Source organism: Plectropomus leopardus, chromosome 4, assembly GCF_026936395.1.
Source record: "Plectropomus leopardus strain MGB_pleo_1.0 chromosome 4, ASM2693639v1, whole genome shotgun sequence".
Lineage (NCBI taxonomy): Eukaryota > Metazoa > Chordata > Actinopteri > Perciformes > Serranidae > Plectropomus > Plectropomus leopardus.
Window position 1 is genome coordinate 10,313,306 of NC_142179.1, and position 27,762 is coordinate 10,341,067.

The window sequence follows — 27,762 nt, forward strand, 5'->3', positions numbered from 1 at the left end:
AACATCACACGTTCAGTAATTCACTTGAATGAATGCAGAGCGTCATGTGAATGTAAAGATGTGTATCATTTAAAGACTGGATGGAAGGGTCCGATGATTGGAAGATGATATTAGTGAATGAAAAAACAAGAGAAACATATGCATGGTAGAGGAAATTAACAGGACAGTCAATAACAAGTTACATATTAAAGAGCGGGTGGTTAAGAGATGATGGCCTTTGTCTGAAAGGTACATTTTTATCTTAAATTTTGGATCTCAATATTGTAAGTGTTGTCTTTTCCTGTCTTTACCTGAACGTACTGGACTGTTATATTGTCTGCCTTTACCCACTTAGTCATTATATTACTGATGATTATAAATAAAAAATATCATTGTGTCATTTTTTTGTGAAAGCACCAACAGTCAAGTCATCAATATTGTCACAAAGTCAATATTGGGGTATTTGGTCCAAAATATTGTGATTTTTGATTTTCTCCATATCGCCCAGGCCTACTTTTGGCCATGTTAACCATTTATCCATTAATTTTAGCAAGGAATTTGATCTATTTATCAATATTTTTATATATATATTTCAACCATTTCTTCACATTTAACACACATTTAGTTTTAGGTCTTTGCACACTTTTATTTTCCCCTCAAATAAATTGAGCTTCAATCTTTCCACAAACCCCAACTTCAGTAGTGCCCCAGTTTGGGAATCTCCAACCTTTATGAATGAATGAATGAGTGTATGGTAGTTAATTTTTTTCTAATTTGGCTCCACTGCTTACTTAATCACCATTCCAGCTAAATCTGTGCCTTAACCAGCATCACCTGTCTGTCCTGACATCACACAGATAAAATTGAGTGTCATCAACATAGATAGATTAATTTCTTTGCTTGGCCTAAAGTTGGTGTGTGTGTACTCAATTTTAATATGCAGTTGGAATCATATTACATTGTTTTTTCTGTTGTCATTGTTCCAATATGATTTATTTTGCTGTCAGATCTAATGTAGTCTACTCTGTATGTCAGTTCAGTAAGGGATAATGTATCAGGAGTGGCTCATTGATGCAAAATAAACCCTGACAGGATCACAACGCCAAGGGGTCTATCTCACAGTAATGACCAGTTCTCTGCACATTATTCCTTTTATTGCACGGCTACCTATTACAGAAATCAACTTGAGACAAAATGCTGGTTTAAAAATGCTATTATTGCTTCTGCTAAGCATCTATGATTAGAACTGCATTCAAAATGTTGGTCAATCATTCAGAAATAATAGTAAAATGTTGACCGATCAGAATCGAGAATTCAATAAAGCTGTGCAATAACTGTCAAGGAACTATTGGCAGTAATGATCCTCTTGAGTGTATTCTCATGCAACAACAAGCATCTCCCAGATGCATGTGCTGCATCAAAACTTAAGGAAAGATAAATGCATTTGGTTTTTTTTGTTGCATGATAAAGGGACAGCCTTTATGAAAACCTGCTGACAATCTGTGTTGTGTGGTAGCTTTGGCAGAGATGCCCATACAGGCATCAATTCAGAGCATCTCTATCCTGCTCCATCGTGGTTTCAGAACCAGTCATATCATTTTATCATAAGACAAAGCTTTCTGGTTTCTGAACCTGTTTGCATTACCGAGCTGTTTGTTAATGGCTATATCTGTGCAGTCTCCCAGATATTAGTCAAACTCTTTCATTTCTTGTAGTGATTTGCATTTTTCCTCCTTCCCAAATGTTGTAAACCTACTCCTCTTATGAGTGCATTTGTGATTTTTCTAACAGCTATGCCAAAGGAGACCTAGATATTTCATACATCACCTCCAGAATAGCAGGTATGCATCAAACTTACCTATACATTGTCTTAGCTCTCTGGTACTGCATAATTTTGTCATTATTCTGTATTACACATGATCAAAACAAGGTTAGGGTAATCCATTCAGACATGGCTTAAATGAAAGTGATGTGACCTAATATCTTTAATATTATTTAACATTTAGAGAAATGGATTAACTGTTGACGTCATTGTTACACATATTTTTCTTTTTGTGTGTGTGTGTGTGTGTGTGTGTGTGTGCGTGTGTGTATGTGTATAGTTATGTCCTTCCCAGCAGAGGGGGTGGAGTCAGCAATAAAGAACAACATTGAGGATGTCCGTCTGTTCTTGGACTCGCGTCATGCTGGTCACTATGCTGTTTACAACCTCTCCAGACGATCATACAGGCCTTCTCGATTCCACAACAGGGTATGAAGTGTGTGTTTGTGTGTGCGTTCACCTTTTTGATGGGTAGATGTGTTCTTCAATATATGTTTGTCATTGCTGTGAGTGGATTGTCTGTTTACTCTTAGCAGTCACAGTGTCCAAACATCTTCTCTCTTTTTGGCACTATAATACATCTGTTTATCGCCCCTGTATTTGTTATTGTTTACACCGGGTCATCTTTTCACTTTTCTGCAGCCATATGAGATATCCTGTTGTATTTAGGTGTGTGTCTTTGTGCGTAGGTTTCAGAGTGTAACTGGCAAGTGCGGCGTGCTCCCAACCTCCGCAGTCTCTACAGTGTGTGTAAGAACATGCATCTATGGCTGAAACAAGATCAAAGGAACATCTGTATAGTACACTGTCTGGTAAGTTAACTCTATGCCTAGTGGATGACTAACATGACTGATCATTTAGTCCGTCATGCATGCGCAGACAGAAAAAGATTGCGTCTCACATGGATGATAAGGAGAAAAATAAGGAGGAGGATAACGCTTGCAGTATGTGTAATTGTTACCTTCATCTTGTGCTTCTGTAGGACGGCAGGGCAGCATCTGCAGTGGCAGTTTGCTCCTTCCTGTGTTTCTGTCGCCTTTTCACCACAGCTGAGGCGGCTGTCTACATGTTCTCAATGAAACGCTGCCCGCCCGGCATAGCACCTTCACACAAGAGGTATAAAAAAACACACTGGTTGGAATTTTTTTCATTTGGATTTCACTCAAGATTCATGATTTATTTTTACCTCCTCCTACACCAGAAATTCTCTCTTCAGCAAAAGCTAAGAGTACATGATCTTGTTTTTGATTGTTGCAGGTATATTGAGTATATGTGCGACATGATGGCAGAGGAGCCCATCGTCCCCCACAGCAAGCCCATAACAATTCGCTCCATCGTCATGACACCCGTGCCGCTGTTCAACAAGCAGCGGAATGGGTGCAGGCCATTCTGCGAAGTTTATGTTGGAGATGAAAGAGTCCTCACGACATCGCAGGAGTACGACAAGATGAAGTAAGTTCATATCCACAAAGAAACACCTTTCAGCATTCCTGTGTGGGATGAAATTAGTAAGACAAATTTTGCCATTTCAATTATTCATTCTCTCTTTCACTCTTTTGTTCTTTCCAGGGACTTTAAGATGGAGGATGGCAGAGCAGAGATTCCCCTCAATGTGACAGTCCAAGGAGATGTACTGGTGGTAATCTACCATGCAAGATCGACACTAGGAGGACGTCTGCAGGCCAAGGTACACGCACACCCACAAGCTTAAGTGCAACAAAAATAACTTAGTACATTCTGGACAAAAAAGAAAGCTAATTTTAAACTCTATAATGTGTTTCAGATGGCATCCATGAAAATGTTCCAGATCCAGTTCCACACAGGCTTTGTCCCCAGAAATGCGACGACTGTCAAGTTTGCCAAGTATGTACACAATTTGGAGAAATGCAATACTTTGACCAAACAAGATCACTGTCCCTCGAAGCTCCACATTTCTATTTTCTTTACAATATTATCACCTATAACATATTATTTTCTAATCATCTCTTGCAATGTGCTTTCTCCACGACTCTCCCTTTCCCATCTACCTGTTGCTTATCAGGTATGACTTGGATGCCTGTGACATCCAGGAGAAATACCCAGACTTGTTCCAGGTCAACTTGGACATCGAAGTGGAACCCAGAGACAGACCCAGCACCAAGACTCCTCCGTGGGAGGGCTTTCAAACCAAGGGCCTCAACCCCAAAATCCTTTTCTCCTCTCGTGATGAACAGCAGGAAATCCTCAGCAAATTTGGTAGGTCGCAGTGCTTTGCAAAAGCTGTGGGGTTATGAGTGAAACAGTTTGGTTTGCAGTGTGTCTCCATCCATCTATTTCTCTGCTCACTTACATATCACACAGCTTTCTTCTTTTCCACCCAAAAGCCCATGGGAGGCATGTTTTTCTGCTGTTTCTTTCTAATTTACTCATGCATTTAAACTAATACATTAAACCGTATTCACTACAGGTAAGCCAGAGCTTCCTCGTCAGCCGGGCTCCTCAGCATTTTATGATTCTGAGTCGCCACAGCCGGCTCAGACCCCAGAAGGCTCTAATGCAACAGAACCAGAGTCTCCTGTGAGCACCGACAGCAATGCCAACAACTTCTTCCAGACACTAGATTGGGAAGGTACTGTACTTGTTTTCTGTGATAATGTCTCATTTAAATCATCTTCATTTTTCCCTGTACAGCCTTAATATTACTGTTGTTGTCCATCATTAAAAAGAAGAGAGTGCTTCCCATTTTTATGCCTTAGTTTTCCCAGACACAACATAAACCGTAAAGCATCCTCAGCCCCTCGCATTTTCCCGTCTCACTCTATGACTCATTCCAGAGAAACATAAAGTGCCTTTGAATTTCCACTGAGCAGCGCCTTGTATTTGCAGATGTTAGCAGCCCTCAGGATGCCTCAGAAAGTCAAGGAGGGGGATCCATGAATGACCAGGAGGACGTGAGCGATCAATCAGAAGGAGAGTCCTACTCCTATTCTGCCCCCAGTGGGGAGCCACTGTCACGTGACCCCAGCGAACCACTGTTTGATGCCGATTTCCAGGTGGGAAAGTCTTGGATGGTTAATTATATCAATATCAATAGTTCCTTTAACCCTGTGAAACCTAGATGGGCATCATTTGTTCTAATGCCTCTCACAAGTATTTAAACCATTGAAACCTGAGCAAATACGTTTAATTCTCTCCAAAAACGTGGAAAAAATGCAATAAGCAAATTTCAAGAAACTGGTAAAGGTTGAACAGAAAATAACTTGAAAATTAATTTTTAAAAAAGTATTAGAATTACATATTCAAAATATATTACAGAATAAGTCATTTCTTGTTTGTTTTTAGTTTTTTTTATATTTGTGTGTGTGTGAGAGAGAGAGAGTGTGGTTCTACTTTGTTGCTAATTTTTGGGTCATTGTTTGCTTGCTTCTAACATGCTTCCCAAGTTTTTGAAAGACATTAGGCCCATTTTGTCAAGTTTCTAAGCCTTAATGTCCGCCAGTGTTAATTTCTGAGTTTCCTCAATGTCCCTTTCTTTTTGTAGACCTCCCCTCCTGCTGCCCAGGAATCTCCTGTGGGTGACACAGCTGACCTCTTGGGGTTGAATTCTGACCCTTCCATGTCCTCAACGTCCTCTGTGGCTCCTCATCAAGGAGCCCAGGGAGGAATGAAAGCTGCATCCAGCAACAGCGACCTCCTCAACGACCTGTTTGCACCCCCTGCTGGTCAGACCGCAGCAGTGCAGGAAGACTTGTTCTTCAGTGGGCCAGCCGGTGGGGCCACACCAGACTCAAAATGTAAGGGCTGAATACAAACTGACTGCACTGTTGTAAAAAAACCCCTCTCCAGGTAAACTTAAAGCATTTTTCTCTCTTTCTGCAGCCATGGGCGACCTGTTTGATCCGTTCGGGATGGGCTCTGGCTCTGGTGTCAGCTCCACCGTTGGTTCGTCTCGGCAGGCCTCTGGTCCCGATCTGTTTGGAGACTTGTTGGGTTCTGAAAGTTCATCTCACAGTAACCCTGCTCCTGCTTCTAACACAAGCCTCTTCAACCTCAGTAAGTTCATCAGCGAGTGTGATATCACTCAGTGTTATGTCCCAACTGTCATATATCTCAGTGTGATTCGAGGAGATGCAATGTGCTCTGACTCAGCAGCAGCAAACCTCCCTACAGTATCATAAAGTCTTTTCAATTTTGCAGGACAAACCATTTTCCTCTTTTCTGCTAACACTGATGTGGGTACCACATTCTTACCTCTCCTTCTTCTTTTTGTGATCACATTTTTCTTATTTTAGTTTCAAGATATGCACATATAATTACAGCAAGGATAGGTGTGACACATAGTATTGCAGTGAAAAATTAAAAACTAAAAATAAATCCCACCGACCCCACTGCCCACTTATCCACCTCATTAGATCTCTTCATAACAGGAGAATATGTGTCTGGGGGGAAAAAGAAAACTATAAACATGTTGCAGGAGTGTCCTGGATTATATCTATTTGTGCCGCACTACATATTTAATTACAGATAAATACAAAAATAAAATAAAATTACAGAAATTCTTGTGTTTTACTTAGAGCACTCGTCCAACATAATAGTTCTATCTTGAGCACCATGCATCCCAGCTACTGAAAGTTCCATATTTACAACATCGATATAAACATTTAACCTTAACTCTCCTTGTTTAAATTGGTTTTAAATGGGGCACCCAGTAGCTCACCTGTTAGAGCAGGCAAACCATGTAGTTAGGCCTGTGTCTTTGCCACCATGGCTGCAGGTTCGATCCCAACCACGGCCTTTTGTTGCATGTCATCCCCTCTCTCTCCATATTTCAAGCTTAAGTTGCCCTGTCAAATACAGGCAAAAAAAGGTTTAATAATTGGTTTTGATTATTAGCCCAAATTTATGACTTACATGCATTGTCCTCCATCACCCACTGATTGTAAGTACTTAACATTAGATGGCATTTAAACAGACAGGGTTACTTTACATAGTCTTTGTTATCTGGCTTCATCACAAGTTGACCTTTGGTGTATATATTGAAAGCCTTTAAAAATGACCCAGATCAATAGTTGTTTATTTTCATTTAAAAAATGTTAATCTTTTTCTGTTAGACTGTGTCTGTGTTCTGCACACATCATTGCAAGATATATGAGACTGTTCACTGGTATTCTCTGATTTTGGAGAAAACCCTATATGTTAACTTTTACTGCCAAACCTTTGGGAGCTAAATTACCACATTATACATCTACTTTATTGGCATATTACTGCAGTAACTACATAAGGTCGTCAGAAAGAATTCTCCTCTTGTTCCCTACATCCTAAACAGAGTTGGCTAAATCTACCTTTTCCTTCCACGCCCTGAAAGCTTGGAATGAGCTGCAAGGCATGATAAACCCAAAACCTTTACCCTCTCTTGACCTGCAGAGAAATACACCAAAACCAGTATTTAGGCTACAGAACAGCTGTCGTTTTTTTGGTTTTTTTGCCTTGATTTTTTTAAGCCCCTTCTGTAGGTTTTGTCTCTTCTGTTGTGGTTTGAGGTTGTTTTTTATTATATCATCTGTCCCTACTTGTACTTGTATTTGAAAGCTTTTAATTCTGCAGCCTTCCTTAACCAGGGCTCTCTGTCAGAAGTGATACTGTATTTCAAAAGAACTTTTCTGTTTAAATGAAGGATAAATTGTCATGTGCTTCTTTACAACAGTTCAACGAGCGTCATTTACTAGTAAACACTAATGCGTGACAACAGATTACATTTTGTTTGTTCTGCTCGATTTTTTTTTTTTTTTTTTTGCTCCGCCGACACAAATAGTTCCGCAACCGGTGGAAGTGACAGCTGTTGCCTAGCAACACAAAAAGTAGCCTGCTACACTGCGTTAACTAGGTCTTAGCGCAGGGCAACTGTTTAGTTTTATGTACAATTATCTGTGTGTTTCTAGTTTAATAAGATTGTGTTAACCGTAGCAGACTGTTTCCTTACCGGCTCATAACTGCAGTCTCCGCCGCCGTCAGCTGCTTCACTCGGCCGAGGAAACTCTGGCTCCCGTCGCCAGTGAAGGAGAGGACGGGTCAACCTTTCCTTGCTGGGCGAGCGACAGTCAGACTTCCCGTGCCGGTTTTAAAAGGGTCCTCGTCTCTGCGCCACATCTTTATAACGTAGTTGTGAACAGTCTTAAAGCACCAGGCGCGGGTTAGCCAGCTAGCTAAACTGAGGCAGCTAAGCTAAAACAACAGCACGGCAAACGGCTCCGCACGTGCACAGAAAAGCCCTCAGCGGCTTGTTGATGAACACCGCTGCCACCAGTGTAACATAAAGTCCCGGGTTCACCTCACTGAATAACTAATAAAACAATAAACGGGACGGAAGACGATGTGACAGCTCCACACTACAGTCTACAGTAACCTAAAAAACCATCAACCATGAATGTAGACCCAATTAACGATTTGGAACAGCTGTGAAGCGGAGTGATACATGAAGAGTTAAGACCATCAAATTGCTTGGTCGGAACTAACTGTTGTATAATAAAATAGTTGTTTGTATTTTGGTGCAAGCTTCTGTTCACATCATTGTAACTTTTATGAAACTGTTTAATGGTATTCACAGTTTTAAAGGTGATTTTTAAAAAAAAATAAATGTTATTGCTACAGCTATACTGGGTAAATTACCACATTACATACCTATTTCATTGGCATATTACTGTAGGTGTAACAGTAGGTCATCACCAAAAAATTCTACTCAAAGTCCCAAAAACCTGAACAGAGCTGGGTAAATCTGCCTTGTTCTTCCATGCCCTGAAAGCTTGGAATGAGCTGCAAGGCATGATAAACCTGGACCCTTTACCCTCTTGTGACCTGCGGAAAACACTTAGAAACCAGTTGTCACAGATCAGCGTATTGCTTTTTTGCCATGAATCTCTTGGATGTGCCTTGGATTTTCAGCATGTTTTGTGTCAGCTGTTGTGTTTTGATGGGTTTTTTTGTGATCTGATCTGTCACTGTTTTAACTTGTATTTGAAACTTTTTAATTCTGCAGCCCATCTTGACCAGGACTCCCTGACAGAATACATATTGTATCACAATAGGACATTTCCAGTTAAATAAAGGATAAACTGTCATTTGCTTCAAGCAATGGAAGATGGCAACTTGCTAAAGGAACTTAATTGGCAATACTCTGTTATTTTGTGTCTTAACAGATAAGCTAGTGAATGATGTCCCTAAAATGACATCATCAGCCAGCCAACCAGACCTGCTGGGTGGATGGGACAGCTGGGCGGCTGCCACCACTGCTAGCATGAGCGCCACAACCAGCAAACCAAGTTATACCAACACAGGTGGGTGGAGGAACATTGAATAGGCATTTGTGGCTAACTGAAAAGTTACTGAATATGAAATGAGTTTTGCAGATGGTCTTGAAAACTATGAAACAAACAAAAAAATCCAACTCTAACATTGTTCCTGTGTCTGTAGCTTCTAGTGTGTCATCTATGTCGAAGGCCAAGTCTCAGACCTTTGATCCCTTTGCCGACCTCGGAAACCTCGGCTCCAATTTACCAGGTAAGAGGCCTGGTCACATTTACAGTTCTGTAATGGTGATACTTTGCTGCCGTGAGCAGTGATCCTGAAAGCGGAAATTCCCTTACGAGAGGACTTCTTAAATGAGTGGAATTTGTATTTATAAATGTGGAAATAGAGTACTCATAGCAGCAGGCAGCCCTGCAGAAGCGCGACAGCAACAACGCTACCAATGTGAAAACCATGAGCGTGCAACACCCTGCAGTTCAGCGAGGTTGCCTTCATGCGCTGCTCATGCGCACAGTGTGTTTCTGGCCTTATGATCTTACAAACATATAAAATCATCTCAACTCACTATCATTTCTTCATGTTTCTTGCAGGTTCCTCCAGCAGTAATTTTTCCGGGCCTTCTTTTAGCGCAAAGGCGCCTTCCTCCTCCTCTTCCTCTTCTGCCAAGCCTCAAGCCCAGCCCTGGCAGGCGGGAAGACCAGCCTCCGCCCAGAACAAACCTTGGATGTCTGGATCAGGACAAGGGTCTGCGCCCAAAGCGCCCTCTGGACCTCAGGCTGCAGGCACACAGCCCACCAAACCCAACTACAACCTCAACTTCTCCAGTGTCATTGGTGGGAGGGAGGAAAGAGGAGTCCGTGGACCTGGATTTGGTAAGAGACATTGAGGAGAGGGGAAGGGTTTTGTTTAAGGAGTTTATAATTGTCACTCAAATATTACTCAAAAATGGTTTTCTCAGCTCATATAAATCAATAAATGTGATTAGCTCTGGAATTTACCAGCCACTGAAAATGGACGTTGAAAATTAAAAAGTTACCAGGAACTTCTAATGTTATGTATTGATCTGTTTAACAATGTCTGCTTGCATCTTTTTACTTCCACACAATTTTTATATCAGACCTTCATTTCTCTGTGCTGTGTTACGCTGCAGGCCCCAAGCCGAAGGTAAAGGAGGATGATTTCGAGGACCTGCTGTCAACTCAGGGTTTTTCCTCTCGGCCTGATAAGAAAGGACCAAGGACTATCGCTGAAATGAGGAGACAGGAGATCACAAAAGACATTGATCCGCTTAAATTACAGGTAACAAACTAAATACATATGTTAAAGACATGACACACTGAAAAATACACATCAAAACACATTCTTCAGTTGATGAAATGTGAATGTGATGCATTTTTTGTGGCTGGAGGGTTGCTGGTATTGTCTGTCTGGTATTAGAAACACTGAGGTGCCCTTGAGCCAGTGATTGTACTGGGCAGCTTCCAGATGTTGGTGTGTTAAGTGTTCCATAAAAAAAAGAAAACACAGCTTGTGGCAAAACTTCCTTGAATAAATAATGTATTATGCAGGAATCCCTGCAGTGCTTGTACATACACTGCAAGATAGTGTAGTATTGTAGGGACATTGCATTTGTTGCTATGGAAAAGACAATACTTAAGAAAACTGACTTAGCAACAACAGCCCTGAACTACCTGTCCAAATGGGAAAAAAGTCAACTCTATGTGGCTTTTCAGCCCCATCCTCTTATTTAGTGTTTGCCAGAGAACGTGGAAGTCAACCCCAGATTCACTCTTTTTTTGGAACAAACTTTGTCTTCTTGGCATTTAGCATTTTTTCTGCACCGTATAAGAAGTTAAAGTATGCCTTCCTCTTAAATACATACTGCCTACAGCCTGCTGCCTGGTGGCTACCTTTTTAGAAAGTCCTGAACTCACCTGCACACTGTAATTGGCTATATACCCCAAAACGTCCTGACCACAACAAAATACAGGCAGAGGGCAGAGTCTCTGCAGATAAGTACACCTCTACACACTTCAGGTGGGTCGTAGTTGATAATTTAGAGGGATTTCTTTTGTATTAAGTCAGGCACCTTTAGGCAGGTGATACTCAGATTTACCTAACAAGGTAGCCTCCAGAGCTGATCTGTGTTTTGTGTGTTGTTATGCTGAACGTATTAAAGGTTTGTTTCATTGTCTTGCTGTAGATCTTGGACTGGATTGAGGGGAAGGAGCGAAACATCCGAGCGCTGCTGTCGACTCTGCACACTGTGCTATGGGAGGGTGAGACCCGCTGGAAGCCTGTGGGCATGGCCGACCTGGTGACACCTGACCAGGTGAAGAAGTACTACAGGAAGGCCGTGCTGATTGTCCATCCAGATAAGGTACAGTATAACCAAAAAAACTATTCCAATAGATGACAAGTAAACACTGAATTCTGTAAATCAGTCATGTCCAAAGACCGGTCCCGAGGGCTAGCTGTGGCCCTCACACTAATTTTAAACAGCCCTGGACTTGTCTTTCAAAATATACTGTATGATTATGCAAGATGGCTTTGCATTTATTTTCATTCACCTCACGATGGCAGGACAATCATAGTTTGTAGACATGCACCAAGTAGGAAGTATGCAGGCGGATCAGATATGTTTTTTTCATAGACAAATGGTAAATAAACAAACAGTTACCTAACACCAGATATTTCCTGTTAGGTACCAAATATGGCCACAACAAAGAAGCATAAAGTCAACAGCGAGGGCTGCTGCTCCCAGGAGCAGTTGAAAGTTTAATACTTTTTCACTTTTAGATAAATTGGTTGCATATGTGTCATTTGTATTTGATTTTTTAATAACCCCCATAATGCAAGAAGTGTTTGGCCCACAGGTATTTTCACAAAAACTAATCTGGCCGCCATTCAAAAAAGTTTGGACACCCCTGCTGTAAATCATTAAAGTTATTTCCAGCAGGATTTAGGAATATTTCAGTTCTCTTATTTATTTATTTTAATTCTTAATTAATCAGCAGATCTATGTTCCCTCTCTCTCTCTGCAGGCAACAGGCCAGTCTTATGAAGATTATGCTAAGATGATCTTCATGGAATTGAACGACGCCTGGTCAGAGTTCGAGAACCAGGGATCCAAAGCACTCTTCTAAAACACCTGGTCTACATCCCAGCTAGACCAGACTGGACTGGACTGGATTCAGCCTAACTCAGCAGGGGTTAGACTGGGCCAGATTGGACAGGACTGAGCCCACATTGGGCCTTAGGGGGCGCAGAGCCTCTGAGAGGTGTCCTCTCTATCATTCCCTTCACTCCCTTCTTCCTTCTTTACTTTCCTCTGTTTCTACAGTCAAAGGAAAAAAGACCTTTTCGCCTCATGTCCGGCTGTAGTGAAAATTCATAAACAGCTGGTAAAATAAACATTGTGATCGTTGTTAAACTCACTGCCTACCTGTACGACTGCCTGAGTGGTGCTGCAAACATCTGGAGGGAAGGATGGGTGACAATCACATGAAGAAGAAATGAATACTACATAAAAATACAAGGACTTTTGAGATTATGATGACAGTTGTATCCAGATTTAAAATAAATGAATGACCCCACACTAATAAAACGCTGGTTGAATATGGCTGTGGCTGGTTAAGTTGGTAAGCACTTTTGCAAACAGTCATCCCACTGACTGGTAGAAACAAAAATAAACATTTTTCAGCATGCCATTCGACGTGGAAGTGTTTTTAAGCTTAGCGAATGTCGCTTAAGAATTTTGGAGCAAACCAGCCACAGAAACCATCAGACGAAAAGAATCTGGCCTCTGATGCAGAAGCAGGATTTTGTAATTTCTGTTGATGCCCATTAATACTTTGAAGTGCACCTTTTGGGGTCGACGGCTGCTTGTTGTTGAGCAATTTCCTCTCCAGAAAGACAAGACTATTGCCTGCTGAACACTACTAGTGCTGCTTCTACCATTACAGTTACACGCACACTCCTCAGATTGGTGTTAAAATCTGCATCCAAAACTTCTGACAAACTTGTTTTGGAGCCCCATATAAACTGAAGCGGGCAGTTTAATGTTGTTTTTTTGAAGTGCTCTTTTAATTCCACCCACTCAGGCTATACTGTGTAGCTGACTGCATGCTCTCCCACACTGAACCTCTCAACAGCGGGAGGTAGGTGTGTTCGAATTCAAAACCAGGGTAGTCCAAACGGGCGGTGGCTCTTTTATTGAAGTGCGCTTTTTCTTGTAGCAGAAATGGAGCCTGATGAGCAGTCACACTGCTCATCTCCATCATCACTGTCATTATTAACGCCTCTCTTTGTCTCTGCAACCTCTACACACCTCCGGCGCTGAGTTCAGTGGACATTTTTTGTCAGTGCATTGGAGGAGATCAAAAAGTGAAGCAATGAAAAGAGAATATGTTGATTTGATCTTGGTTTTTGACTTGTATTTTTGGGGTTCCTTTCAGCGCTTTTGTCGGTTGATCATCACTTCAGTGTAAATATAAAAATCATCCATCAAGTGGCTTTGATAAGATTACAGCCTGGGCAACAGATGTGTTATTGACTGCGTGAATGGTTGTGTGAATGTGTGTGTGTGTTATTTTCATAATGAAATTTTTTTGGACATCATGCTTTCTTGTCCGCAATCACAATCTTCGTAATTTAATGTTTTCCAGTCTCTCTTGTTTAGTGGATCCAAAATATTTCCATCTTTTGCTTGCTTTTTTTTCCTTTATGTTTTATTTCACATTTTACCTCATGGACCAATCAAATCACCTGTTTTTTTATTTATTATTATGGTTTTTGGGGGGGGGGGTTATTTCACCTTTTTCATGCATATTAATGGCACAAGTGGAAAAAAAGTGAGATAATATATAAGTGGAATGTGCTGAGTGCAAGTGGGACAGTTGTTGGTTGATGAGCCTCTCTGTTGCTGCTCTCATTCCAAAGCATCTATTATTAATACGAATGTGCTTTTACAAATATATATATCCTCTCTGTTGTTAAGCGGTATGTGTTTATCATTTGTCTGTTCAGTCTTTGTTGTTACTTTTTCTCCCCCTCTTGCTTCTGTTTTGCATTTGACATTTTGTTTAAATTCCAACATGAGGGGCCAGTAAACCTAGGTAAGAAAAAATAAAACAAACTGATGCTTGAAATTCTCTTTGAGTATCATCATAGTAAAAATAAGGAGGATTGTTAAACCACACATTGGCAGTGTTTACTGTACCAAATTACATCATACTAATATGAATGTAGATTTCAATGCAAAAGCAAATGATTAAAAAAACTTTTGATTTGAGGCAAATATTGTGGTGTTTTATTGTCTTTACATCCACAACCTGAGGGCACTCAGACAAACCTCCACTAAGGCCAGTGGTCCAGTCTTCTATGAAATAAATCTGCAAACACAACCGCTATATAAGCAGATAGATGTTTTTGTCATTCAGACTCCATACCAGACAGGCACACAGCTGAATAAAATTTTGCTGCATCTGGTTCAAGACACTAAACAGTTTGAAAAAATCACCTATGTATATACATATGTAAAAGGTAGTTTTATACAAAGATAAATTAACAAAAATAAGACATTTGAGCAAATACATGTGTAGGCTATTCCACAGGATAACTGGTGCCCATGAGTGTTGATCCTACAGTGTATGGTATAGTATACCTCGCACTGGCTGTTTTGTCACCATCAAACTTTACTACCATCTACTGGATTTTATGATATATGACATTTATTCTACTTTGGCAAAATAACCTATTTTGCAGTGTTAACTTAAATGAATAATTTGTGTATCCACTCTGATTTGGATCCTCTCCAGCATTAAAGGTTTTTTTCTTTCCCCGCGCGACAACCTTCCACAAAGCTTAATTAAAGTCAGGCCTGTAGTTTTTCTATATTCCTGCTGACAAACCGACAAACCAAACTAAATGCATAACCACCTTGGTACTTTGCTAAGATTATCACAGGCATGTAGGTTTAAAAATTGGAGAAGAAACTCCAATTAATCTGGATAACAGGCTACTATTTAAATGGTGCGCTACTCCAAAAGCAATACATGTCCGACTGTTTCTGCTTGCTGTGTCTTATGCGCTTGTGTCGAAAGTAAGACAAGTACTCCTGCATTAACAATGAGTTACAGCTTTATTTCAAAAAAGATGGATCAAGTCAGCTCATCACTTGCCCAACAGTGATCCCCATCACCAGATCACATTACACTTCCCCTCCAGAGCACAGGCTTTGAACACAAAACTGTAGCACATGATATGGTCTATACAAAAGGAAATAAAAAAAAGTGAAGACAAAGGAGAAAATGACCTCTCAGCTCATCCCCTCAAACTGTCATTTTTCAAGCAGCCATTAAACCTAAAGCTCTGTGATTACGTGTCACACTAGCTTTAAGCGCTGGCACTTATGAGGCAGAGAGGCGAACTGCAGGACATAGACAGGGACAGAAAGAGGCTAGGGGGAAGTTTGTAGATGCATCTGAGTGTAAGAACATTTGAAATGTGAAACAAAAAAGAACAAGTTGTCCCTCCCACCCTTATGAACAACATCAAGTCCACAATCATTGACGCTACAGTTTTCACGTGCAGTGAGTGTATGCAGTGTAGAAGCAGATGTGCTGGAGAGATGCTAAGAAATCAGGCGCTGCCATTTATTTTTTTTAAAAAATGTCCATCTCTCGTGCACTTCTGTGTCCACCGTTGTGCAAATACACTGTACGCGTTTACGGGGAGAAATACAGATTAAAAACGAGTTACAATATGTTTCCATTTCTGCACACGTATGACAAAAGGTCTGTTCTGCTGCCGTGACTGCAGCGGGCTTTGGCATGTTGGCATCTGGTTTGGTGTTTTGACAGGAACCAGGGCCGGAAAGGCACTTCAAAGTGTGGATGTCCCTTCGATTTCCTGGCATAAGCCCTAAAATATGAACATGATCAGCTGTAAAACTTTGAGTCCTCCAAACAGCCAAAGGGGAATCTGAAAGAAAGGAGACACAGGTAAAGTTGTGTCTACTGGAAGATCTGCATGTCATTTTAAAAAGGTTAAAGGACTAAGAAATAAAAATACTACAATAAAATCCAATCTATGTGCTAAAGGACTGATTCAATATTGTGAGAAACTTACAGACAAAAAAAAGGTCTTCCAGGCTGTGTGATGTGAATTTAGCTTTCGATGGAGACCTCTGGAACAATGTGTCCATTCAGTGCTGGTTCCACTGGCATCTCCTGAGCAGAAAATACATTAAACAGGTTAGTGCACTGAATCCTAAATATCGTTAAACATCTGATGAATGGGAGTAATAAATTAAGAAGTGATTCTTACCATTGCGCTGAGCTGCACAGTCTCCACAGCGAGCTGCATCTGACATGGCATGTCACAAATTTCTTTCTTAGGCTCTGACAGCACATCCAAACATTTCTGCTCAAGAGTGGCATCCTGGGAAGGCAAGGAGAGACTGAGAAGACCGCTCCATGTACCCTTTAGATAATAAGTAACATAGGACGACTTTTTATTTTTTAACTGAATGCTTGCTACTGGGGATGCATGACATTTAATTTTTTGCCAACATAACTCGTTTGGCCGATAACCGATTAGATATCCACTTTCCTCACTTAATTTTGTGATGAAGTCTCTTCTGTACTGGAGTTATCATATTATGCATACTCTTATCATGATGGCCACCAGCAATGTGTGTTTTTAAATTGCATGCAGCATACATCACATACAGTGATAAAAGGCTGACAGTAACTTACAATGACCATCTCCTCTACAGGGGCAGCAACGGGCTCCGGCTCAGCGGCCGTCACATGCGCAGATTCTGACTGGGTGGTGAGGGTGTCAGTCACTTCCAGGATTTCCTAAAAATAGCAATAAATAGAGAGGTGCCTGTTAAAAAAGATGAGCATTGAAGTTGTATGATGAACTACATGCAATAAACATGGCAAAGACATTTTCCTATTTCTTTTCTTTTTATTAAACGTTGCAATAATTCAGCAAGATGTCAAAATGAGAAGTAGTTACAATGGAGTATTGACAGCGAGCTGTTTTGCCGTTTTAACTGGAATTATATTTATCAAAGGCAAGATGCCAATTTTCTTGTGACTTATTCATCCAATGTTACATTGAAATTGTGAAGGAAACTTTACGTACGTGAACAAAATACAAACAATGCCTTGATATTTTGTTTTAAAGGGTGAGTTCAAATTTGAGTTGAGCATGAGTTGAGAGTTTGTAAACAGATTTCATATAGTTTTGCTGCTAAATGCAGACCCCCTATGATTTAAAGTCAAAGAATTTTCCGTTTTTGGATTATTCATTCACTGTGGAATCATGCGAGAAAAAACGTTTTCACAAAATCAATGTAACACAGGTAACACATAAGTGATATACACATGGTCATTTCAGGGGTGAAGTATTCCTTTAAAAAGATGTCGCTTAATGATAACAACTGTAGTGTGTAGTGATACATTTCTCTTTGTGCAATTCTCACCGGCTGGACAGCAGCAGACTCTGCAATGGCGACCTCGACAGCTGAGACGGATTCTGTGACAACAAAGTCATCAACCAGGCTGTCGGCAATTTCCTGGGTGTCTGCAGTCTGGAGAGACATAAGGAGCAGTGTAAGAACATCGAGATTTTACACAAACCAGCACTTTTAAGTGACAGACTAGAGTGAATGAGGAGAATTAATCAGCAAGCATCCCAGAAGAAAGTGTCACTGAAGCCTCTGAACTAGATTATTCTTCTAAATGGCTTTCAGCAGTGTGTGTCTGCATCGGTGCACATCACATATTTTTGACAGTAATGTTAAATTTTGAGTCGAAAATGTAGAAATAATGACATAATACAGTTTGATGATTTTTAATAGCGTAACTCAAACATCATTAACTTACATCAGGGTGATCTATATCTAGAATGCAAAATGGTCATAATGTAGATTAAAATTGTCTCAGTTAAGGTTTTACCTCTTTTACATCAACCTCTTTGACTTCGGCCTCTTCAACTGGAGCCTCAGGGATGGCGACTGGCACCTGGTGGGTCAACACATACCGCAATGTCAATTTTCAGCACATGTGGAAATATGGCCAAAAGTAAATTCATACTTCAGAAGCATTATCATTTATAGAAAACAAAATCTGTCGATTAAAAGCTGCAAAACAAAGAATCTAGTAAGAGTCTCCTTCCAAGAAAGCCAACTAAAGCATTGTGCATTTCTTGGTAGGGGGGAAAAAAAAAAAAAAAAAAACTTACCACTGGGATTTCCACAGATTGGGCAGGAACATCCTGACATGTGTAAAAGAATAAAGAATAACTCATTAGTCTTTGCTGACAAGTTACATTTTTAAAGAAATTATATGAAGAACCATGCCAGAGAACAGATGTGGCCATTAACATTCTACTTTTAACCACCAGTGAAAAAGAAATAACTTGACATTCAGTAAAACATTTACAGTAATACTACAGCAAACTGATGGGAACTTCCACACAAACCATAAGAGTTCAAACCACATGCTGCACACAAGCACCACACAATCACAATATAAAAATGCAAAACTACAAAAAAGGTCAAAGAAGCACTTCTGTATCGTTTTGTGTTCTTGGAAGATTAGGAGAAGAACTCAAGAGCAGTGTATTTTTATCAGTGTGGCACCTCTGTGACTGCAGCAGGCTCAGCGGGAACTTCAGGTGCATCTTCAGCCAACACTTCTATTTCAGCTTCCTCTTCTGTCTCGACTGGGGCTGCGGGACTGACGACAGCTTCAGCCACCTGTTCTGTCTCAGGTACCTCTGCAACCTCAACCGATTCCACCACCATTTCTGTAACCACTTCCTGTGCAGCAGGTTCTGCTTCAGCAGGAACTTGGTCACTTGTAGGTGCCTCTACCACCGGTGCTTCAGCGGCTTCGGTTACGGTCTCTGGTACGGTGACATTGTCTGTGACGGCCACTTCCACCTCAGCCTCAACAACTGCTTCGATGGTCTTCACTTCAGTCTCTGGTTCGCAGACGTCATGCGTCTGCACATGCAAAAATCCACACGGCACACATTAAGAAACCATGCAACATGCAAACTAATGGCAAAACCACAACTAAATGACTCAACCTAGTTTTCTTCGTATTATGACTTACCATGCATGATCAAGACTACAGAGTTTAATGAATAACTAGAATGTCATGCATTGCTGTCATATAGAAGATCAGTCTTACCTGTTCAGTCTCTGTGGGTGTGATTACAGTCTGCTCTGTCTGAACCTGGAGATTAGAGAAATAAACACTTTAGCAAATTGATACATTGATCCGTAGATGGATGACAGATGGACAGAGACGCAACAAGACAATAGCTTTTTACCTGTTAGACTTTAAAACATTTGGCTCTTGGAAAAAGTTCTGCCCTGAATACAATCTATGACCTAAAGTCGATTAGATCGGATTGTACCTTGCAGTGTTTTTGAAGAACGGTTGCCTATTTGCAACTTTCACACAAATTGCAGCACTTATCACATCAAAGTCCTATTAACTGCAATTTTAGCTTGTTTTGCTTCTTTCGGTTAGTAATGAACATCAATACAGTGATTTGTGAGGAGATATTTGCAGATCAATAAAAGTCCTTAAAAGTTTTCTTTAAAAAAAAAAAAAAAAAAAAGAAGAAGAAGAAAAAGAATCAATGAAATTGAATCTGAATCTGAGTGTTTTCTTTCCCCTGAAAATGTTTGGAATAGGTGAGCCAGACTGATTGGAGTACTGTGTTGTATAAGAAAATGAGACCTGAGTCAAAGTGTGGTTGTTATTTGTAATGTGTGAAGCTTAAGTCACAGAAACTGGTTGTCTATTGTCCAGTTACTGCATCCAGGAACTTGTAAAAAAATGAGTGGAAACTCTGAGTTACTCTGATGCATGTTGCATTTCAAACAAAAGTTTGGTTGTTTCAATCATATTGCGCAAAAAAAAAAAAAAAAAAATAGTGCTACCTTAAAGACACTTGTATTTGTTGAACTCAATGAATGCACTGTATTATGCTTTGCATAGGGTCTGCATGCTTAGCTCAAATAGCCACTAATCAATTGGATCAGGTTTTTTTGTCCAGGAAAACTTGATGTTAAATGGCCCGGACATTTAAAGATGTCTTTGTAATAGGCATTCAAACAAAATCAAAACATCTCACTTAAAATGCATGATGTTGAGTTATGCTCCACTCACTTGTCCACACTTGTGTAATCTGCCTCTGGCTTGTAACAAAAATATACTGCTGAGCTAGTTGAGGGTTTGGGGGACAGAAAAGGGGGCTAGGAGTGTGTGTGAGAATGAAATGCAGGGTTGTTCTTACCTCAGGCTCAACAGGAGCTGCAACTGGAGCCTCAGCTGGGGGTTCAACCTATGAAGGAAAGGAGAGTTTATTCATGAGTCAAAAAGTCAAAGATGTACATATGAGGAAAGAGCAGAGATGGCAAAAGAACTTACTAGGAAAGGCACCACATTACCAAGCATCTACAGGCAATTAAAAATCTTTGGCTCACATTTCATGCTGCAATTATCCCATTTTTGTTTTGTATTTCTCTCTAACAGTTAAAGGTCAAGCTTTAGGAGAGGCGCACACAAACACCGGCCCCAATAATGAGCCTGGAGGAAAATCTCCTACGTAACCGTCGGCCAAATGGTAGCTGTGAAAGCCTCGAGGCATTAAACAGAAAACCCAGTGAGTCTTACGAGGTTGACTGTCTCCACTAAAAAAAAAAAAAAAAAAAAGAAAAGTTTCCAAAATGAGAGTTTTCAATTCATGAATTTGCACCAGTGCATAAAAAGTTTTCTTGGAGTGTGCTCTGTGTGTAGCTGCAGCTCAGGAGGAGAGGTGGAGGAACATTAAACAGCCTACAGTAACATTACAACCAATTACATAATGGGAAGCTGGTACACCCATTTCTTGCCCCCTTCTGTACAACTCAACTTCAAAAAGTTCAGTTATTAACATTATTTAACTACCTGCATGTAATCCAAAAACTAACAACTTCAAAACTCCAATATCTCAAAACATGAGACAATGTTCAGGCGCTGGCAGTACTTTTGGGACATCTTATTGCTATTTAACCACAAATGCTAATTTTTGACACACATGGCTTGATAATGACAGAAATCGCCTATATTTTCTGTTTTCTATGCCAGGGCGACTTTGGTAGCCTTGCCCCTGATTTACTGGAACAGTTGGCAGTGACCTAAATGGCCACTGGCAGCACCTACTGTGCATTCAAGTGTACTGAACCATAGTGGCACTAACAGGGAATTGCACATAAATAATGTAAATCTTCATAGTCCACCAATAAATTATTTAGACCCATCTTGTACCAGCTGGTCCTCAATGTAGGACAAATCTGGTGCATTCAGGTTGCTACTTCTGGTAAAGAAGAGTTACACTGAGCTTTAAGTCCATCTATCTACAGTAGTTAAGTGAAAACTCTCACAGAAGGCTGTTAAAATGCACAGAGTTGCACTCCAGTGACATGACCATCTCCACCTCTTTCTGTGCCCTGTGCAAGTGGGAGGTAAGGAATCCTGTTCTCCGGGATTTTAACAACTGCTCAACAAAGGCCAAGTGGGCAAAAATACTCATATAGCTGAGAAGGGTAAATATATACTCCAGCTATAGCCTTGGAGGGACAGTATAGGGGAGAGAAAAGGGGAGGGAAGGAAAGAGGGAGGGGTGGACTATAGGCCTTCCTTTGCTTGACAGGAAAACATATACATGTAGTGCGCACACCCCCTCAGTTTTCCCCAGCATCAGAACACTTTGTACCAAACTGATCCTGCCATGCCAATCTTACTAGGAGACAAATCCAGCACACCAGAGCTGATCTGAGATCAGCAACTATTTATACAGATCACCCAGAGGACAGTGTACCTGAAGCACAATAATCTTTGTGTTTCTACCAATTTTCTGCTCACTCATTTGGGCCTTTTCAGTTTTCAGTGAGGAGTTTTGTAAAACAATTGTACAATTTTGCAAGCATCTGTCCATAACTTACAAGATAATTACAAATGAACCCAAAAACACAAGTCAGGAGCCTTTTAAAATTATTATTAGTAAAAGGAGGATTGTCAAATACATGAAAAGTAAAAATTAACCAAAAAGGGAGTGTTTCAACTGTGCAAAAGTGTATGGAACAGCTACAAAAGCTCTATAGAGCCTCACAAAACAAACTCATAAAAAGTTGCCAGGAAATGTGGGAAGGATTCCATGTGCAGCTATACATGGAGGGCTGTACACCAGGAGGAGGAGGAGGAGGAGGAGGAGGAGGAGGAGGGTTCGGGGGTTCCCACGTGCTTTGCCCACAAGGTGATCATTTTTCTAACATCTAACATCTTTGTCACCTATTACTCTCTCTGGCCATTACGTCAAAAGAAATAAATTGCCAATTATTTGTTAACATGCCGTAATGAGCATTTTCATTGTCAGCAAACTCAATGTACCCCAAGTCATCCATCACTAGACATTTGCCACAGACTTTAAAAAGGTTGTGACAGCTGTCTGTAAGCTCCTCTTCAACACACCAAATACCAAAGGCTAAACGACACATTTCAACAAGCAGATGCACCCCACATCCAAACATAGAACTCAATATCCCAGCACTCCCAACAAACACCCAGTGATAAAAGGGGGGACACATGGCTGATCGAGTGCACGTGCCGATGTGATGGGCCCCATAGGTCCCATTGCAGGGGGGACGGAGGGAAAAGCAGGACAAAAAGAGAAGTGAAAGAGGGAGGGCAGAGGAGGGTGAAAGGAGAGACAGAGAGGAACAAGTGGTGGGAGGGAAGGAAGGGTGATGAGGGGAGGGTATTTACAAGGGACAGAGGGGTGAGGGACTGCAGGGGGGAGGAGGAGTAGGGCCGCAGGAGCAGTAAAGGAGCAAACTGGTACAAAATGTTCAGCCTCAGTCATGTACACCCATCAGCCCAGGCCACAAAAAAAATTCAACATACGACAGGTTTGTGTGGGAAAACTCACCTGGGTCTCTGTGGTGACAACCAAGAGCGGAGGGGCCTCCTCTTTTTGCTTCCAAAGCCAGCTGAACACAAGCCCCATTTATGCCTTCTCTGACTCTAGCGTCTACTGAACAGCTGACGACTAAATTTCTGGCCTGACACGACGTTTCTGAGTGGACACTTTCTTGCAGGACTGTGGCAAAAAGTTTTTTAAGGTGTCTTTAAGCAAAACTTCAAAGTCAAAATCATGAAAACTTCATAAAACAATTCAAGTAAAGCTCTATGCAGGTAATTAACTGCTACTGTATGCGTTTGCAGTTGCAACCAGCACGACTAATTTTCAATATTTCAAAAGCGCATGAGCGTGTGCACACGTTTGTGAAAGTCTGAATTGAATCTGGCACATCTGCAAGCAGTGAAGGAGCAGAGAAGAGGCCAGAGGGGAGGCTAAAGAGATGGTGAGTGAGGTGGGGGGAGGGGGGTGGATACTGCCACAGCTATACAACAATATGGGCAGTCCATCTGTTAGAAATGTTAGTGGTGCTGCACAGCTCAGTGGTCAGTGTAAAGTATAACATGTATGAGTTAAAGGCGACAGTCCAAACCTCAGACTAAACATATGTAAACTGGACAGGATCACCAAAGTATGGGTGAAACACTCGTGATTGTAGCAAATGGCCACTAATAACTCCCTTTACATCCATTGTGGGCAGTGTCAGACACCAACATATAGCGAGCACATGTATGTGCACCGTATGTGGTCATGGCTGAGTTCCTGTGAGCAAAATCTGTGACTTTAGTGTGTATGTGCACTGAGGTCAGGCACATGTATGTGCAGTGCGCAGCTTGTGTGTGCCTGTGGCCTGCAGTCTTTAGGCTGTAACAGAACATTGTGTTCTCAAAACGAACTCATGTTGGCTGCATGAGCAACAAAGACTGAATCATTGTTCATGCAAATGAAAATTTATAGATTTAAAAAGGGTAAATGTTGAAAGATTTGGTGATTTTTTTCTTTTGTACACAGTCTTTACAGTAAAACTGAAGCATAGATGTGGGTTGGTGCAAAAGCTACAACTGTGCAAAATAGCCAAACGCAATGAAAGTCCATTTATCCAATCAGCCAATTTATAAAGAAAAATAAAAATAAAAAAAACACCACGTGCTTGGTGACAGGAATCGGCCCAGTCTCCCAGTGATGGAGCCTACAATCTCTCCCACTCTTCACGTCTTTGCTAAATGGAACATGTTGTTCCCTCTGCCTCATACCCCCCACCAGCTCCACCTCCCAGCTCCCATAAGAACCCCATAACAGCACATATTATTTCAGCAAATAGCATCTAAACTGGTCGTCCACAACTCAAAACTACACACAGAAACAGCCTATGAAAAGCAGACCTCTAAAGCGTGTGTTTAAAACTGGAATTATGCTGTAAAAAGGCCTTTGAGGAGCCATCACACCACCAGATCTACAGAGGAACCTCAAAACATTCCTTTAATGATCACTTCTTAAATAGAAAATCAACATATGAGGCTTATATTTTGGTTAAGCAACTTAGAAACTCATAAGGGATCAGTTCTTATGAGGGTGCTTCAGGTTGATTTAGGATGTTTTATATTGGCTTTGCAAGAAAAACTTCATTCTACAGTTACATGTATGAAACAAGCCAGCTCTTACCTCCGTTACAGGTTCTGTTTCAGGAATGACTGGTTCAGCCTCCTGTTCAGTAGTCTCGACGACTGGTTCTTCAGGGGCTGGGACTTCAACCTCAGCTTCTGCTGGAGTCTGTTCCAACACCACAGCCTCAGGCTCTGGTGCCGCTAACTCGACTGGGACGGGCTCGACGACAGGTTCTTGCAGAACAACAGGTTCAGGTTCTTGCACAACAACAGGTTCTAGTTCTTGCACAACAACAGGTTCTGGTTCTTGCACAACAACAGGTTCTGGCTCTTGCACAACAACAGGTTCTGGCTCTTGCACAACAACAGGTTCTGGTTCTTGCACAACAACAGGTTCTGGTTCTTGCACAACAACAGGTTCTGGTTCTACTACAGGGGTCGGCACAATGGGGACAGCAACAGGAACAGGCGCTTCGATCTTAGCTGGAGCTGGAGCTTTAGCAGCTTTCTTTGGTGCTCCCACAGGGGGCGCACACACTGCAATCCCAGGACTCGCTTTCACTGGGGGGTTGGCTGCATGCTGCTCTTCGAGGGCTCTCCTCTGGGCCTGCTGCAATGCAAAAAGATGGCATAACACGAAGATTAATGATTGTTTTCAACTATTTAGAGTTCTTTTTATGAATTCAAATGGTATTTAACTTGTTAAATGTTAGAATTCATTTACTTTGGGGTAACAAATTGATGTTTTCTCTCAACACAACTGAGATTTGAAAGCTGAAAAGAGATGACAATTTGCAGTGGCTTCATAAAGGTAGAGAAATGGAGGCAAATTGGAAGTTTTGTGGGTCTGAATGCAACTGAGGCCCCTGTCCTGTTCAGATACGGATATTGTTGTCACTCTGAGGTTCATTCTAGCACATTTTTGTCTGTAGGAATACCAGGCATGCCATCCAACGTGTTTTTTCAACTCCGGACAAAACCCCCTCAGGCTTTAATAGAGATTTTTGGAGCGCGGACCACTGAAGGGAGGGGCTGGGTAACTGGGAGTGAGCCCAGCAAATCTAGTTAGATAATGGGAGCTAATTAGTTGAATCAGAGCGTTCCTGACAGGTCTGGTGAAGCGGGAACGGAAACCGTGCGAGTCAGCAGCACTGATGGGTGCCCCGCAGGCCAGACAGTGGACCTAATCACATCATAATCAGGTTATAATCACTCCCCGAAAATGCTTTTGTTAGGCTGACGGCCAGTTAGTGCATATGTCTATGCCTGTGAAGTTAGCCACCGTCAAAAACAACCCCTCCCTTATCGATGCCCACAAATACCTTGGTCCACACCTCACTACCACTGTGACAGTGAAACTTTAATTTGACAAAGTTATTAATTGTGCTCTTCAGGCTGTATGAAGGAGGTCCAGCTACATGAGAATAGAAGTGGGGTTCAAGAGGCTGCTTTCCTTCCTGTGCTCTGATATCTCAGAAGGAATTGGCGATAACACTGAGCTGTAATGGCCATTTTTATCTGAGTGTCACTGGCAGACTCTCAGGATGAGATTGTGCAGACTCCAATTTGGCAAAACTAAGGCAAGACATTCCTCTTGACAACACACTACCAAATACAGTTGTGTGGTGCACAGAGTCAGGGACTAGCCAGAGAGAGGCTTAAGGAGGGGGGAGGGGAGGGGACGAGGAAGAATGCCACAAACTCCACCTAGAGTCTTCAGTGCTGGAGGGCTCAGCTTGCAACTGGTCATGTTTTAAGCTGAAAATTGATAATAAATCACAGGTTGGAGCAATTATTATGATTGGAAATAATAGAGAACAGTGGTGATGGAGTAACCTTTGCCCTCTGAGAAAGTGGAGCCTCTGTGTTATTTTCATTATGCACCCCCTCCCCTTTCTACCACACCCACCCCTCTTTGAGCACTGAATGTTCAGAAGTAAAAGTTCTTCCAGTTATCTAAGCGGAGTGGGGAGGAGGTTAGGAGTCAGATTAGTCAATTATCATACCATTGGCCCTACTTCTTCAGCATTTTGGATTATTGTTATTTTATTGGATACAGCAGTGTATCATTAGTAAAGACACAGAGTACTGTATGTACTATGCAGTTTGCGCATGCAAGATGGGGAACTACTTTTTTGCTTTTGCATTTTTTTAAAATAACAAAACAGATATTGCATGTGGCATATTTTTTAATTTAATGACAATTAAAATATAGGCTATATTAAAGTGGAATCTCATTTCACTATTGTATCCATCGTGCGCTAAAAACGCACGTGGCGCACGGGAATTAAGCCAAGATATTTTTCTTTGTCTCATACCTAATGGCAGAACCACAAGCATCTGAAGTGCAATATTACTTTTTATTGTGTGATTGGTCTGTTTTAAAAACATTAAGTCTATTTTGGTGCATCTTCGGAACATTTTGGTGAGATTTTACGCACGGGGCTTGGAGCGCTCTTTCGAGTAAAGTGCGTCGCAAAACACCAAAGTAAACAGTTATTTTTTGTCTTTCATCTGTTGAAATTGCGATTCAAGCGTTCGTTTGCGGGCTTAATTTGATTGCAGGTGCCAAACACGTGGTTTTTGCGTGCGCAATCAGCAATCACTGTCACTGTCAGTTATTACTGCTAATTGCAAACAACGGTTTTTCATTGAGGAAAAAACGACGCACGTAGTTAAAACCCATCACAAACTGTTCAAAATGTAATTTTAATCGACATTTTCCAAAAGAAGAATGTCTCCATAGATTAAATTGAGTTCCTATTACAATCAATTCCAAGACTTTCTGATATTATTATGATGCGAGTAAAAACCTGGTGGAAACAAAATGCGCCTGCCACCACTTACCACCCTCCTCATGCGACGCTTGTTCTTCTTCCTCCTGCTGGGCATTTTGGCGTGTGTGGTGATGGATAGCGAGTGAGACTGAAGAAGTGAAACGAGCAAAGAGGCCGCGTGAACAAAGTTGATCTTTATAGAGCCCCCGGTCCCTCTGTTACCTTTGCATCGAACCTATGGGAGCACTGGGATGAAAGATGGGGGGCGTGGAGAGGCAAAAACAGCGACACACACACACCCTAC

General features: G+C 41.3%; 2 protein-coding genes and 1 long non-coding RNA gene across 4 annotated transcripts in view; 1 reads left to right on the top strand and 2 right to left on the bottom strand.

The window, feature by feature from the left end:
• The window catches only part of LOC148189716 (uncharacterized), a 33,456-nt gene extending 24,613 nt beyond the window's left edge, over positions 1-8,843 (bottom strand). Inside the window, exons 1-3 of the long non-coding RNA XR_015776389.1 lie at positions 7,761-8,843; positions 6,498-6,624; positions 2,763-2,904 (exon numbers count right to left, since the gene is read on the bottom strand). This is a non-coding gene — a long non-coding RNA (uncharacterized LOC148189716). The remainder of the gene's footprint in view (positions 1-2,762; positions 2,905-6,497; positions 6,625-7,760) is intronic.
• The window catches only part of gak (cyclin G associated kinase), a 34,038-nt gene extending 19,657 nt beyond the window's left edge, over positions 1-14,381 (top strand). For both annotated transcript variants that reach the window (XM_042487698.2, XM_042487699.2), the window contains 18 exons: positions 1,771-1,820; positions 2,082-2,230; positions 2,491-2,613; positions 2,784-2,917; positions 3,059-3,253; positions 3,371-3,488; positions 3,585-3,664; positions 3,843-4,036; positions 4,248-4,409; positions 4,667-4,833; positions 5,322-5,574; positions 5,660-5,833; positions 8,974-9,111; positions 9,248-9,334; positions 9,673-9,954; positions 10,233-10,381; positions 11,286-11,462; positions 12,127-14,381. In XM_042487698.2, the coding sequence (XP_042343632.2) occupies positions 1,771-1,820; positions 2,082-2,230; positions 2,491-2,613; positions 2,784-2,917; positions 3,059-3,253; positions 3,371-3,488; positions 3,585-3,664; positions 3,843-4,036; positions 4,248-4,409; positions 4,667-4,833; positions 5,322-5,574; positions 5,660-5,833; positions 8,974-9,111; positions 9,248-9,334; positions 9,673-9,954; positions 10,233-10,381; positions 11,286-11,462; positions 12,127-12,228 (2,734 nt within the window). In that variant the 3' untranslated portion in view covers positions 12,229-14,381. The remainder of the gene's footprint in view (positions 1-1,770; positions 1,821-2,081; positions 2,231-2,490; positions 2,614-2,783; positions 2,918-3,058; positions 3,254-3,370; positions 3,489-3,584; positions 3,665-3,842; positions 4,037-4,247; positions 4,410-4,666; positions 4,834-5,321; positions 5,575-5,659; positions 5,834-8,973; positions 9,112-9,247; positions 9,335-9,672; positions 9,955-10,232; positions 10,382-11,285; positions 11,463-12,126) is intronic.
• An 824-nt stretch (positions 14,382-15,205) lies between these two features.
• LOC121945024 (uncharacterized) lies at positions 15,206-27,688 on the bottom strand. Its single transcript, XM_042489022.2, has 12 exons — positions 27,529-27,688; positions 24,740-25,291; positions 20,414-20,461; positions 19,297-19,341; positions 18,741-19,106; positions 18,341-18,373; positions 18,055-18,120; positions 17,580-17,687; positions 16,843-16,947; positions 16,412-16,525; positions 16,214-16,314; positions 15,206-16,066 (listed from the first exon to the last, which is right to left on the bottom strand). Exons 1-11 carry the CDS (start codon positions 27,571-27,573, stop codon positions 16,252-16,254), a joined length of 1,545 nt encoding a protein of 514 aa, XP_042344956.2. The 5' UTR covers positions 27,574-27,688; the 3' UTR covers positions 15,206-16,066; positions 16,214-16,251.
• Positions 27,689-27,762: the final 74 nt, after the last annotated feature.

What these genes read in the sequence shown, in the direction of transcription:
- LOC121945024 (XM_042489022.2), bottom strand. Translation starts at nt 27,573, where the DNA reads ATGCCCAGCAGGAGGAAGAAGAACAAGCGTCGCATGAGGAGGGTG. An exon ending in CAGCTCCTGTTGAGCCTGAG is followed by an intron (nt 19,342 to 20,413) that starts GTAAGAACAACC and finishes TCTAATCTCCAG; the next exon opens with GTTCAGACAGAGCAGACTGT. An exon ending in AGCCTGCTGCAGTCACAGAG is followed by an intron (nt 18,374 to 18,740) that starts GTGCCACACTGA and finishes TACACATGTCAG; the next exon opens with GATGTTCCTGCCCAATCTGT.